Below are 14,876 nucleotides of genomic sequence, written 5' to 3' on the forward strand. Positions count from 1 at the left end.
CGCCCGTGCCGGCCCTCCCCCCTGGGTGCCCACTGTGCCTGCTTACCCGGCTACACTGGCCCCGACTGCCGCCTGCGGGCCAACACCAGCTGCGCCAGCTCACCCTGTCTCCATGGTGGCACCTGCCATGATGGGCTGAGGCTTCCCTACTTCCAGTGCCAGTGCCCCAGCGGGTTCGGGGGCCTGCGGTGTGAGCGGGCACCACCCCGGCCCCCACCGCCGCCCCCCGCTGAGGCACGGTGCCCATGGGAGGAATGCGAGGTCAAGGCTGGGGACTCATATTGTGACAAGGAGTGTAACAGCCCTGCCTGCCTGTGGGATGGGGGCGACTGTTCACTGCTGGTGGAGGACCCCTGGAAGCAGTGCGAGGCCTCCCAGTGCTGGCGCCTCTTCAACAACAGTCGCTGTGACCAGGCCTGCAACACAGCTGCCTGCCTCTATGACAACTTCGACTGCCGCAGTCGCGACCGCACTTGCAAGTACGACCCGGCCAGGATCGAGGGGGTGGGCAGCCCCAGGGGACAAGGGAGGCAGGGTTCATGTCAGTGGAGGACTGCCGGAGGGGAACCAGGGGATACTGTGCTACTGGGAGGGAGCAGTAGGGGGCACTGTACTGCCGGTGGGGTAGGGAGCAGTAGGGGGTGCTGTGCTTTAAGGGGCATGAGAGGGGGCACTATGGGGTGTTGGGCTGCAGGGAGGGGTTGTGGGGGCACTAGGGGTGCTATGCTGAAGGGAGGAGGAGGCGGCACTAGGGGGCACTGTGCTTTGGGGGGCTGTGGAGGCTCCCCACTGGGCAACCCCCCCCACCCATGCCAACACCAGTGCCCCTTTCCCATGGGGCATATGCAGCTGCAGCACATGTCCCCCACCTCCATCCCCCCTCCACCCGGCATCCCAGCTGGCTGTGCCCCTGGCCACAATGCGCTCGCCTCTGGGGTGGGGCTGGGGTAGAGGTTGCCAGTCATACCTGCCCTGGCCAAGGGTCCCAGTGCGGGGCTGAAGCAACGGCTGACCCCTCCTCCCTCCCCTGCAGCCCGGTGTATGAGAAGTACTGCTCAGACCACTTTGCAGATGGGCAATGTGACCAGGGGTGCAACACGGAAGAGTGCGGCTGGGATGGGCTAGACTGCGCAGGCGCCGTGCCTGAGCAGCTGGCACGGGGTGTGCTGGTGTTGACTGTGCTGCTTCCACCTGATGAGCTGCTGCGCACCAGTGCCACTTTCCTGCAGAAGCTCAGCGCCATTCTGCGCACCTCACTGCGCTTCCGCCGTGACCACCATGGCAACCCTCTCATCCAGCCCTACTATCGCCCCGCCCGTCGACCCCGTCGTGAACTCGCCCCTGAGATCATTGGGTGAGTGCCTAAGGGGATGCAGGGGCTGCCTGAGATCTCATGTCAGGGTTTTGTCTGGGGTGGGTGATGGGTGCCTGGGTCTGTGCCCACCCCAGGTGGATTCAGAAACTGGATTCAGAAACTGTGTGTGGGGTGCGTAGGAGTGCCCAGGTCCATGCCCACCCCAGAGAGATGCAAGGGACACCCAAGACCTTCTGGGGTGGGTGGGGGCTGCCCAGGTCTGTGCCCACCCCAGAGAGATACAGGGGCTGCCTGGGGTCTCACACCAGGACTCTGTATGGGGTGGGTGAGGAATGCCTGGGTCTGTGCCCACCCCAGGGGGACACGGGCTTGGCCAATGGCAGTTGAGGCCCCTGTACCGCAGTCCCTGACTCTGCCCTTCCTGCAGGTCCGTAGTGACGCTGGAGATCGACAACCGCCTCTGCTTCCAGGCCTCAGACAAGTGCTTCCCCGATGCCCAGAGCGCTGCCGACTACCTGGCTGCCCTATCCGTGGTGGAGCGCCTCGAGTTCCCCTACCCCATCAAAGCCGTGCAGGGTGAGGGGGTGGGGTCTTGAGGCAGAGCAAGATGGGGTGGAGTCTCCAAGGAGGGGAGGGGTGGGGATGGAATCTAGGCCTTGCTATGATTTGGCCCCCTTGTCCTCTCCGGTCGCTCCACAGCCCTGTCTCTGTGCCCCTTGTGCCGCGTCCTTGCTGGCACCAGGGTCTGTGCCCCCCAAAATGCTGCACCCTTGCTGGCGCTGGGGTCCCCACGCTGCAGTGGGCCCCCAGTGAGGCCGCCTCCTTCCCCAAATAGCCTCACCCAAACCACTGGTCTTATACAATGGCAAACAAAACACAAGCCCCTGGGCCATAACATAATACAAAAGATCAGGGTGTGCTCTGACCCTTTAAAAGTATCAGGTTTCATCCCTGGCACTAAGTGTCTAGTAGGCAAGGGTACCTGTGGAGCTCATGGAGCCCCCTTAGCCCTAGGTGTAGCATACCAGGCAGTTGCAGCATCACTGGGTACTTTCTCCCTGGAGGCTCCTTCCCCTCTGGCTGCTAGCAGGGAACTGCCTTACTGGCCTCAGCCCTGGGGTTTATATATGAGCCAGGCCCTGCCCTTCTGGTCAGCTGACCGCTGGCAGGTGTGGGCCAACTAACTGGTTCTGGCTGCCCTGGTAACCAGCAGCTGGGGCTCCCAACTTGCTGCTAGGGCTCTCCCCCTAGCAGTTCCAGCCCTTAAAAGGAGCAGGACACCCTAGTGCCCTGCAACAGGCAGAGCGAGCATGGGGGGCAAGGCCTTGTCAGGTGAAGCTTCTGGATAGCCAGGTTCTCATGGCAGTGAGGAAGGGACAGAGTATGAGGCCTGTGGGGAGGTGCAGGTGGGAGTGGGCAGGGCCTAGATTGGGGGCGGGGTCTCATAAGGAGCAAAGGAGAGTGGGCAGGATCCAGAGGTGGGGCATGGCCTTAGATGGAACGGGGTCTCAGAGGGGCTGGTGAGCTTCCCCGGGGCAGGGTCGAAAACAGAGGTGGGCAATTATTTTGGGTGGAGGGCTGCTTAATGAGGTTGGCTGAGCTCTGGAGGAATGTGTGGGTAGCCCCACCCCTTGACAGGTGCCCTGTCCCCTGGTCACCATCTTGGGACCAGACATCCTACCCCTAACCCCTGACCTTTGCCACCGGAAGTCCCTTCCCTTGCCTCCCAGAAATACTCCTTTTGAGAGGTGGGGGTTGCCATCTTAGAACCAGAAAAAAACAAATCATATGCTAAAGTCAAATACCTACTATAACATACCTTAATTCTATTAGAAAAAATATTGGTCATGATTTGTATTTGTGTAGTTTATGTGGAAGTGATTGCATAATACCTCAAAAATAAATCCTTAGTCTTTTACATGGGGGGGGGAGGGTGGAGAGTGAGGGAATGTTTGTAGTGAGGAGGTGTGGTGGTGGGTGTGGGAGGAGTTTGAGGGGGTGTGGCTGTGGCTGTGCAGCGGGACATGGGGTATGTTGGGGGTTTGTGTGGCATTTGTGGCTCGGGAACACACTGTCTTCTCCTGCAGTCAACACAGGCAACACTGGGGGAGGGGGCATGAGGGGTGTGGGGAGCCCCCATGCACTCCTCACTCATGGCGCAGCATCAGGCAGAGGCGCTAGTGCCTGGCTCTGGCAAGCGTTGCACATCACAGCAAGGAGCACAGCCCCTGTCAGGCCATCTCTATTGCCAGTGCACCCCACACTCATGGGGCACGGGAAGGAAGCCCCAAGCACTGAAGCTGGCTGCTTTCCCTGCCCCGGCCCAGTCCAGTGCCTGGGGCTTCCCTCCTGTGCCTCACAAGTGCAAGGAGCGCCAAGGATACAAACAGCCTGGCAGGGACTGCACTACTCACAGCGCTGGCCAGAGTCAGGCACTAGCATTGAGCAGAACGCTCCTTCCGCTGCTGCTGCTACTCCACTGCCTGCCAGGGCTGTGTGCCATGGGGAGTCCCCACACCTCTACCCCCTCACACCCACCCAGCCAAGCCCCACACTGCATGCCCAGCTGCAGCCCCAGCTCCTCCCCCACCCCTGCTTCCCTACCTACTGCCTAGAGGAGGGAGTGGGATGTCCCTGCTAGCAGGGCTGGGCCCTTCTGCCCACAAGGGTGGGAGCAAGGTGTAACAGGGTATGTTGGGGGCAGATGTAGGTGCCTCACTGCCACCCTTATGGGTGGAAGGGCTGAGCAGGGCACAATTAGTTGGTGGGCGCCCCAGGCCGGATGAAAGTGCCTGATGGGCCAGATTTGGCCCACGGGCTATATTTTGCCCACACTTGGTCTAACATTCCCACCCACAGGCGACAAGCTGGAAGATGAGCCAGCACCACTGCGCCTACTGCCGCTGCTTGTGGTGGCAGGTGTGATCCTGCTGGTGATCCTGGCACTGGGTGTGCTGGTGGCACGGCGCAAGCGAGAGCACAGCACGCTTTGGTTCCCTGAGGGCTTCAGCCTGCGCAAAGAGACCAACAAGGGGCGACGCGAGCCTGTGGGCCAGGATGCCCTGGGCATGAAGTAAGAGGCCTGCATCGCAGGGGTAGGGCCAGCCATGGCCACCAGGGGCAGTACCCTGCCCCACCCTGCTGTGCACCACAGGCGCTATGACCTGCAGCCCTGGCCCCCAGGGGGCAGCATTCAGAACCCCTGCCCAATGCCACTCCAGCCCAGCCCAGGATCCCTACACATCATGAAGGCTAGGACGCGATGCAGCCCCAGCCACTAGGGGGCAGTGCCCAAGACCTCCAACCCTGTCTGTCCCCATGCACTATAGGGGCTATGACCCACTGTAACCCCAACCCCCAGGACTAACACTCGGGATCCCTTGCTCCACCCCCAGGAATTTCCATGTACCTCGGGGACTAGGACCCTCTGTAGCCGCAGGTCTCAGAGGGCAGCACTTTGGACCCCAACCCTGTCCTGCCCCACCTTACCCTGGGGAATCCCCTTGCCCTATAGGGACTATGACTCATTATAGCCCCGGCCAGTAGGGGGCACTCAGGACTCCTTGCCCAGCCCTGCCCCAAGGAATCCCCATGCACCATAGCGACTATGACCCACTATAGCACTAACCACTAGGGGGCAGCACTCTGGACCCCCCAACCCTATTCCATCCTACCTCACCCTGGCAAATCCCCATGCACTATAGGGACTATGACCCACTGTAGCCCTAATCACTAAGGAGTAACACTCAGAGTCCCCTGCCTCACCCCAGGGGATCCCCATGCACCACAGGGGCTATGACCCCAGCAACGCCCTTCTGTGCCCATCTCTGCCCACTGTCCTGAGGCCTGCCTGTCGGGGTCGGGGAGGGGGGTGCTGGTCCCATGGGGGGAGCAGGGAGACATGAGCAGAGCCTGAGCCTGCCTGTGCCTCCAGGAACATCGCCAAGGGGGAGAGTCTCATGGGGGAGCACGCAGAAGACTGGCTGGATGCCGAGGTCCCGGAGGCCAAGCGACTCAAGGTATTGGAGGCCCTGAGCCCTGGGAAAGGGGGCGTGACCCAGTCAGCGACCCCCCTGACCCTGTTGGTGACCCCACAGGTGGAGGAGGCAGGCGCGGAGCCAGGGGATGCGGTGGACTGCCGCCAGTGGACCCAGCACCACCTGGTGGCAGCCGACATCCGTATGCCGCCCTCCATGGCCCTCACGCCGCCCCAGGGCGAGTTCGACACTGACTGCATGGACGTCAATGTGCGCGGACCGGGTAAGGACCAGGCCTCCCTGCATGACCTGGGGTTTCATAGATTCATAGATAGATTGTAAGGCTGGAAGGGACCTCAGAAGATCACTGGGTCCAGCCCCCTGCACTAGACAGGAAAGACAACTGGGGTCAGGTGACCCCAGCAAGGTGACTGTCCAGTCTCCTCTTGAAGATTTTCAGGGTAGGCGACTGCACCACCTCTGGAGGGAGTTTATTCCACAGTCTGGACACCCTAGTTGTGAAGTTTTTCCTAATGTTGAGCCTAAAACAGTCTTCCAGGAGTTTGTGTCCATTGCTCCTGGTTTTCCCCAAGGGTGCCCTGGTGAAGTTGTTCACCAAGCCCTTGATGTACTCCCCTGATGTGGTGGTAAGCTGCTACCAAGTCCCCTCTTAGTCTTCTCTTTTCCGGGCTGAAGAGTCCCGGATCCCTCAGCCTTTCCTCGTATGGCTTGTCATGCAAGCCTCTGATCATACGGGTGGGTCTTCTCTAGACTTTCTCAAGCTTTACCACGTCTTCATTGAAGTGCAGCACCCAGAACTGGATGCAGTACTCCAGCTGCAGTCTCACCAGTGCTGAGTAGAGTGGGAGAATCACTTCCTTGGTTTTGCTGGAGATGCATCAATTGATGCATGCCAGTGCGTTGTTTGCCCTGCTGGCCACAGCATTGCACTGCCGGCTCATAATCATACTGTGGTCTATTATTACCCCCAGGTCCCTTTCATTCATGGTGCTAGTCAGTTTGATGTGTTGGGGGTTGTTCGTCCCCAGGTGGAACATTTTATATTTCTCAGTGTTGAACTTCATCTGGTTCCAACTCGCCCAACTTGCCAGCCTGTCTAGGTCTGCCTGTATCTGTAGCCTATCTTCAAGCGTGACCACACTTCCCCATAACTTGGTGTCGTCTACAAACTTGGCCAGTGAGCTCTTCACCCCCACATCCAAATCGTTAATAAAGATGTTGAAAAGTATTGGACTGAGCACCAAGCCCTGAGGGACACCGCTGGCCACTTCGTGCCAGGACGACACAGATCTGTTCGTTAGGGCTCTCTGAGTCCTACCCCACAGCCAGCTTCGTACCAGCTTCATACCCTGGGGGTGCCAGAGCAGTGCATTGTTGGGGGGGGCAGAGGGGGCTGGGGACCTCTGTGCATGTCCTGCGGCCTCCCAGAACGCTCTGGTGTACTGGAGCAATGTCTTATGTGGGGTAGGGCAGCACCAGCCTGAGTCACTTCCCAGTATGCCCTGGGGTGCATTGTGGGGGAATGGAGATGAACACGGAGCTTCCCAGCATGCCTTGGGGTGTGCTAGAGAAGTGCATTGTTGGGGATGGAGAGGGCTGGGGATCTCCCAGCATGCCTGGGAACCTTCCAGCAGGTTCTGGGGCATTACTGGAGCAATGCACTGTGGGGGATAGGGCAGCACCAGGCTGAGGGACCTCCCAGCATGCTCTGAGGCCATGCCAGGGTGGTGCATTGTGGGGGCTGGAGAGAGCTGAGGGCTTCCCAGCATGCTTTGGGGTCAGGCTGGAACAGTGTGTTGTGGGAGACAGGGCAGCACCAGAGTTGCAGCCTCCTACCATGCCCTGGGGGCTCCACTGGAGTGGTGTATTGTAGGGGACAGAGGGTGCTGGGGGGGGCCTCCCAGCATGCCCTGCTGCAGGGCCATGCCAGAGCACAGAATTGTCAGGGACAGAGGGGGTCAAGGGCCTTCCTAGCATGCCCTGGGGCGGCACCAGAGCAGCATACTGCAGGGGCCAGGACCTTCCCAGCACACTGTGCAAGAGCTGACACGGGGGTCTTGCAGATGGGTTCACACCACTGATGCTGGCCTCGTTCTGTGGCGGCGGGGCGGAGGCTGAGGTAGCTGAGGATGAGGAGGGCGAAGACGGTCCAGGAAGCATCATTGCTGACCTCATCGGGCAGGGCGCCAGCCTGGGCGCCCAGACCGACCGCACGGGTGAGACCGCGCTGCACCTGGCCGCCCGCTATGCCCGTGCCGATGCCGCCAAGCGCCTGCTGGACGCTGGTGCCGACACCAATGCCCAGGATGGCACTGGGCGTACGCCACTGCATGCTGCCGTCACCGCCGATGCCCAGGGGGTCTTCCAGGTGAGCCTGGGCTGGGGGAGCCCCTGGTCACCCTCCATCCTGTCACGGTTGACACAGGGGGTCTTCCAGATGGGACCTGTGACAGCTGTCTCCAGGCCCTCCCCCACCCCAAACCTCACCCTGATGCCCAGGGTGGAGTTTAGGTGGGACTTGAGCTGGGAGCTGACTTTCCCCTCACCTCACTGGTTCCTCCCCCAGTCCAACGCCTCAAAGAAACCTGAGCCCTGTGTGCCAAACCCCGCAGGCCTTGCCTAGCACTGCCTGGGGTGGGGGGTGTTCTGGGACCCTGCAGGAAGGTTGGGGTTTTCTGTGGGTGCCTGCAGTCCCTGCTCATGGGTCCCATCCTCCTCACCTGACAGATCCTGATCCGGAATCGGTCGACGGACCTGGATGCACGCATGCTGGATGGCTCAACAGCCCTGATCCTGGCAGCGCGGCTAGCTGTGGAGGGCATGGTAGAGGAGCTCATTGCCTGTCATGCTGACGTCAATGCTGTGGATGAACTGGGTGTGTGGCTGCCCATGGGAGGGAGGGGCAGAGGACTGCAAGTCAGGAGCAAGGGGATGTGGGTGGAGAGTAAGGGACATTTGGCAGGGCTTGCCAGGGGAAGGAGGTCCTGTGCTGTGGGTTCACGGTGGCTGCTCCTCCCCCAGGCAAGTCAGCGCTGCACTGGGCTGCAGCTGTGAACAACGTGGAGGCCACAATTGCCCTGCTCAAGAATGGAGCCAACAAGGACATGCAGGACAGCAAGGTGAGAGACCCTCCTACTTCCAGCCCCAGGTCCCTCCTGCCAGGCCTAGGAACCAAGGCTGGGGCCCCTGGGGGAGCACAAGCTTAGCCCCAAACTCCTCGGGCCTCACCTCTGTACCCCTTCCCACACCCCAGGAGGAGACGCCACTGTTCCTGGCAGCCCGCGAGGGCAGCTACGAGGCGGCCAAGATCCTGCTAGATCACTTTGCCAACCGGGAGATCACGGACCACCTGGACCGGCTGCCACGGGACATCGCCCACGAGCGGCTGCACCACGACATCGTGCGACTGCTGGATGAGCACAGCGCTGGCCGTAGTCCCCCTGGTGGCCTGGCACCTGCCCATGCCCTCTCGCCCCTCGTCTGCCCGCCTGGTGGCTTCCTGCCTGGTCTCAAGCCGGCACCAGGCAGCAAGAAGAGCCGGCGGCCCAGTGCCAAGGGGGCAGGGGTGGGGGCAGGCACTGGGCCAGGAAAGGAGCCCAAGGGCCGTGGCAAGAAGCTGAGCCTTGAGTGCCCAGGAGGCCTGCTGGAGAGCTCTGTCACCCTGTCGCCTGTCGACTCATTGGACTCACCTTACGTGGCCAACCCAACTTCACCTGGCCTGGCCTCGCCTGGTGTCTTCCACACCGGTGGCTCAGCCCTCTCAGTGCCTGGGCTGTTGGAGACGCCTTTCGCTGTGAGCCTGGCACGGCTGGGAGAGGCAGGTGAGGCATCTGGCACTCTGCTGTCCATGGGCCGTGTGGGGCTGCGCCCACCAGGCTGCATGGGGCTGGGGCTGGGCATGGTAAGCCCCGTGGCTGTGCCCTTTGAGTGGCATGCCCGCCCGCCTGCACCTGTCATTGGCGTGGTGCACCCGGCCACCTCCCATCCCAACCTGCACCAGTCAGGCCAGGCCTTTGCGCCCGGGCTACTGCTGCCTGGCCCCATGACCGTGCTTCACAGCTCCCAGGTGCTCGCCAGCCCTGGGCCTGGTGCCAAGGAGCCAACCCCGGCACCTAGCACGGCCATGCCCCCACCTGCACCTGGCCCAGCCCGCGGGGAGGGGCAGGGGCAAGGGGGCTCCCGGCCCCCGCAGTACTTCAAAGCACCTGGGGGGCCAGGGGCTGAGGAGTTCCAAACAGCGCCTCCGCCCCCAGGTGGCGGGTACGCAGAGGGGCGGTACCTGCGGGTGCCTAGTGAGCATCCCTACCTGACACCCTCGCCCGAGTCGCCCGAGCAGTGGGCCAGCCCCTCACCCCACTCCCTGTCCGACTGGTCTGAGGGCACTGGCAGCCCTGCTGTGCTGCCTCCCACCCAGACCCAGCTGCCCCCACTGCCTGACCCACCCGCCAAGATGCAGGTATTTGCCTAAGCAGGGATGTGGTAGTGCCAGGCCCTCTGCTCCTACCTTCTGTGCTAGGGGGCTGAGATCCCACCTTGCTCCTGCCTTCTGGGGTGGGGGACCAAGATCTTCCCTGCTCCTGCCTTTTTGGGAGGGGGGGCAAGACCCCTCCACTCTTGCCTTCTGGGATGGGGGGGGTGCTGAACCCCCCCTGCTTCTGCCTTTCTGGGTGGGGGTCCTGACCCCACCCCTGACTCCTGCCTTCCGGGGTGGGGGGGCCAAGATGCCCCCTCCCCACTCTTGCCTTCTGGTCTGGTGGGGGTCAAGACCTCCCCTCAGCCTTGCCTTACTGGGGACCTTCTCCCTCACCTTTTTTTATATACAAGACAAAAGTCCCCCCCCACAGGTGCTGGGGGCAGGGTGTGCCCCCTGCCTGCCTGCCTGGGGGAGGGTGTCCAGGCCCCCCCACCTTGTCTCCCCAGCCGGGCACACAGCTCTATTTCCCGCCCCCCCCTCCCCGCTTGTGTATAGAAGCTGCCCCACGTTGTATGCGTGTCCAGTAGGTGTTGCTGAAGCACCGCCCGCACCTCCCTGCCTGGGGGTGCCTGCCTAGCATCACCCCCACTCCTTTCCCCCCCACCCCATACAGCGGCTGCGGGTATTTGTGTACTGGGTACGCGGCGTCTTAGCCCCGCGGCCGCCTCGGGAAGGACAACCCTTCCCCAAACTGGGGGTCCAGCCCCCCCCCAAAGTTATCAGCACTTCATCACATTCCAGACTGTTATTCCTTGTGGCGCCTCCTTCCCCTACCCTGGGGTCTGGGGGGTTTTATGGGGGCCCCCTAGGGCCACTGCCCCCCAGTGGTAGCTGACATGGGGGGGGCCTTGCTAGAGCATCACTGCCACGGCCCCTGCCCCCACATGCCCCATGGTACGATGCTGACAGCCCCCCCACTAACCCAGTGCTTTGTACATAGGCCTGGGGGCGCCGGCAGGGCTCCCCCTGCCCCCCTCATCCCCCAGCCGGATGGGCCTAGCTCACCCCGGCCCCCTGTGCAGCGCCCCTAACCCCTGTACAGATCCCTTCCCCTACCCCACAACTTGCGCCTAATAAACTAGTTAATGAGGCCTGGGCTTTGTAGCTTCTGTTCATTGTTGAGGGGGTGGGGAGAGGGTACCTGGGGTCCAGAGCAGAGAGACAGGCCCTGTCCTACCAGCCCTGACCCCATAGCCTGGTGGGGGACCAGCAGGGGCTCCCTCAAGGCTGCAGTGCCTGATGTCCCCTCTTCTCCAGGAAGCACCTGCCAGGAGCTTTGTCCTTGACCGAGGAAGTGAGGCTGGGGGGCGGGTTACACATAGTCATCCCTGTGCCAGCAGCAGGGCTGAGGGTAAAACCATTCCATCCAGGGGAGAAATCCCTTCCTGACCCTAATGCAGTGTCAGTCTGCCCCTGAGCAGAGGGATCAGAGCCTCTAGCCAGGATCTTTCCAGTTTAAGTCCCAGCAGGAGCCACCCCCAACCTGGGTTGCAGCCAACACCCAGTGCCTCTGCAGGAGGTTCAAAACCTCTGACATGGAGCCAAAAGGGGGTAACATTTCCTTCCCAGGCCCAGGAGCCTGGGAGATCCCCACAGCAGAGCATAGGCATTGCTAGGCCCAGAACATCCCCATCAAGTGCCTGTCCAGCCTCTGCTTGGACCCTTCCAGCAATGGAGACTCCACAGCTGCCCTAGCATCGATTCCAGAGTCTTGCTGCTCCGCCAGGAAAGGTGTTGCTAGGTCTCCAACCAAACTCAGAGCTGCTGCAGTTTCCAGCACTTGCTCCACATCCTGTTCTCTGCAGCCAGAAAGAAAAGGCTCTGGGCCGGACGTACAAATCACTGCCCCCACCCCACCACCCAGGTGTCTGGGTCTCATGCATGCACATACACTGCAGCCATCAGGGCATGTGGGCATGTATACACACATGCACACACTTTCAGCGGGGAGCAGCAAAGAACCCCCCCGCCCTTGCAACTTCTGGGCCTTACTTCCCTAAAAGGCAGGTAGAGCTGCACCTTGGGGACTAGCCATAGCGCACTATGATGGATGGACAGACAGATGGAGAGGGGGGTGGGTCTTTGGATAGATGGCTGGGTGGATGAACAGGAGGATGGATGGAGGAGTGGATGGATAGGTGGGTGGATGAATGGGGTGTGGCTGGGTGGATAGCTCCCTAGTTTGGTTAGTCTAGAAGGTGCAACTGTGCCTGTTTCCTGCCTGAGTTCAGACCACTGCTGAGCTACATCTCCCTCCTTGCCCCCACCCTGCCAAGAGCCTCTGGGGGCCCCCTCATCTCCCTGGTTTCCAGGCTTCACAGCTGTGGCTGCTGGAAGTGGGGGAGATGGTGTGGACTGGGGTGGGGGGGCAGAGGGGGCTGGTGCTGATGTGGGACAGTCCTGGGGATCCCAGGGCCAGTGCCATACATGGACCCCAGGTGTCCAGGGGATACAGCTGGAAACACATAGGGTACAGTTCAAACACCTGCAAGGGGCAGCAGTGACACACGTGTTCATTTGTGTGCACACACTTGTGCATGCATGCACACACATGTACACACCCCATACATCTGGGTCTGTCACACACACATACAGAACCCAGTGTCCAGGTCTCACTCTCTCAGCCTGGTCCTGGGGCTGTGACGTGGGCATTAATCCTCTTACTGGGGATCAGGTGGCTGGCATAGCTGTGGCATGCTAATCCCATGTGGAATTAACCCATTGCAGGCCTGGAGGACAGGGCCCTGGGGATCATGCCCCATCCCATCTGGCCCCCCGGACACACAGGTCCCTGGCCCAGCAGAAAGGATTGTGTTTCTTGGGGCCCCCAGCAAGCAGCTCCCCTCAACCCCACACCTGCCAGCCTACCCCATGGGCCCAGTCACCAGGGCCACAGAATTCCCAGCATGCACTGGGCCAGGTACCATGGCCAGACTCCCAGCATGCACTAAATTGGACTCCATGGGCCAGCATCCACGGGGGCTGGGTGCCACAGGCAGGGCACTGTGTCCCTGCCCTCCCACCCCTGTTTGCTGAGGCCTGGGGGGTGGGGGGGGCTGCCTGAGCTCCCCTGGGTGGGGCTGTAGCATGTGCTCCCAGGGGTGTGCCAGCTGTGCATCCAAGCATATTAATACTTTATCACCTGCAGAAACAGCCCTCACCTTCCTCAGCCCCCTATGGGGCTGCCACCCGCTCTGTCCTTGCCCCCTGGTCCCAGCCTCCCCCGCCATGTGGCCCTGACCCCCATCCCAGCCAGTCTTTGGGGGTCGGAACACCCTCCCTGCCCTGTGTCTGCCCCTCAGATATCCCCAGCTCTTCCCTGCCCCTTTCTGCAGGGAAAGCAGAACAGCTGATGGGGCAGGGGGTACAGGGCAGAGAGCAGAGCAGCCGATGTTGGTCCATGTTGACCCAGCATCCTGAGTGGGGGGAGCTGGGCCAAGGCCCCAGCCCCAATGCCCAAGGGCAGCATGAGGGAGCAGGAGCTAGTGGTTAGAGCAGGGCTAGGACACCTGGCTTTTATCCTGGGGCCTCGGCAGGAGTGTGCAAGCCAGGATGCCTGGGTTCTCCCGCAGCTCTGGGGGGTACGGCAGCCCCAGTTAGGGAGGGGGTAAGGAGTCAGGACACCTGGGTTCTCCCTGTGGTTCCCCCACCCCTGGAGACCTGGCACTGGGGAGAGGAGGGCTGGGTGGGGGTTGTCACAGACCACTGACCCCAGCTTCACCCATGCTTGTGCAAAGGAGTCCCCCATATGCTCACACATACATGTGCACATCTGTGGGGAAGGGCAGGGGCATCATGTGCACACACATGCACCCCCACACATTTACACATGCCCTCGGGGCCAGGTAGGGGGATCCCAAGCATAGTCACATGCACCCGCATACACATACCAGGGAGAAAGGCAGAAGGATTGCACACTTGTGCCCAGGAGCACACATACATGCACACACATGCCCGGGGGAAAGGCAGAGGGATTGTACACATGTGCCAGCTGTGTGCACACACCCCCACACACACACCTGCACATGCTCATGGTGAAAGGCAGGCGGACTGTATGCACACATACATGCAAGTGCCGACAAGCATAGGTGAGCAAGGCCAGGGGATCCTGGGCACTCTCACCTCCCCCTGCACACATGTGCGCACACCTCCCTTCTCCACCACTAACAGGGAAGAGCAAGGAGATCCCCCCACACCAGGGGGCAGGTAGAGGGATCACACATGCATGAGCATGGGCACACATACCTGTGCATGCATGCCTATTAGGAAGGGCAGGGATGCACACACATATACACAGATACACAAACTCCCCACAGGGAAAGAAAGGGGAATTGTGCACATGTACATACACAGTCCTCCAGGCAGTTGCACGTATGTGCACCTCCCCCCCTCCCAGCTGGGGGGAGGAGGGAGGGAGATTGCACAAGCACACGTACACACCCACCTACCTGTGGGGAAAGGCAAGGACACTGCACACATGTGCACATGCACACCCATGTGCACAAAAACCCAGAGGAAGGACAGGGGGAAATGCACAAAGGAAGAACTGCACATGTGCACAGGGGCATATACACCCCCATGGAGGGCCACACACACATGTGTGCACATACATACATGTTCACACCCCCCATGGAGGATCGCATTATAGTGTGCACTTCCCCAATAGAGGGTTGCACACGTGTGCATACACATACACATGTACACACCCACCATACAGGATCACACACATGTGTGCACACACATACACGTGCAACCCTCCTGGGGGCGGGCAGGGGGGTGTTACGTGCACACACCCAGACACACGCACGCATACACACATACAAACACATGCGCACATATGTGCACGTGCATACATATGCACACACAGCGGCACGCGCGCGCACAGGTGCGTGCGCACACACTCACACATGCACACACCGGCACACACATCACACTTGCACGCACGCACGCGCACGTGCATACACACAGGCGCACACATCACACTTGCACGCACGTACGCACACGTGCACACACATGCACACACACGCCGCGCACACAAAGGCCCGACCCCCCGCCCGCACCTGCCCGCGGTCCCGCCCCCCCGTGATTG

General features: G+C 61.2%; 1 protein-coding gene across 1 annotated transcript in view; it reads left to right on the forward strand.

Annotated features, from left to right (window-relative positions):
• NOTCH3 (notch 3) overlaps positions 1-10,874 on the forward strand; it is a 35,532-nt gene extending 24,658 nt beyond the window's left edge. The window contains exons 24-33 of the mRNA XM_025216160.1: positions 1-479; positions 1,034-1,354; positions 1,743-1,891; positions 4,175-4,388; positions 5,250-5,334; positions 5,413-5,575; positions 7,377-7,681; positions 8,041-8,188; positions 8,335-8,432; positions 8,567-10,874. The exon at positions 1-479 is cut by the window's left edge and continues 93 nt beyond it. Of these exons, the coding sequence (XP_025071945.1) occupies positions 1-479; positions 1,034-1,354; positions 1,743-1,891; positions 4,175-4,388; positions 5,250-5,334; positions 5,413-5,575; positions 7,377-7,681; positions 8,041-8,188; positions 8,335-8,432; positions 8,567-9,781 (3,177 nt within the window). The 3' untranslated portion in view covers positions 9,782-10,874. The remainder of the gene's footprint in view (positions 480-1,033; positions 1,355-1,742; positions 1,892-4,174; positions 4,389-5,249; positions 5,335-5,412; positions 5,576-7,376; positions 7,682-8,040; positions 8,189-8,334; positions 8,433-8,566) is intronic.
• The last annotated feature ends 4,002 nt before the right edge of the window (positions 10,875-14,876 follow it).

Source organism: Alligator sinensis, unplaced genomic scaffold (assembly GCF_000455745.1).
Source record: "Alligator sinensis unplaced genomic scaffold, ASM45574v1 scaffold1509_1, whole genome shotgun sequence".
In the NCBI taxonomy this organism is placed as follows: Eukaryota; Metazoa; Chordata; order Crocodylia; family Alligatoridae; genus Alligator; species Alligator sinensis.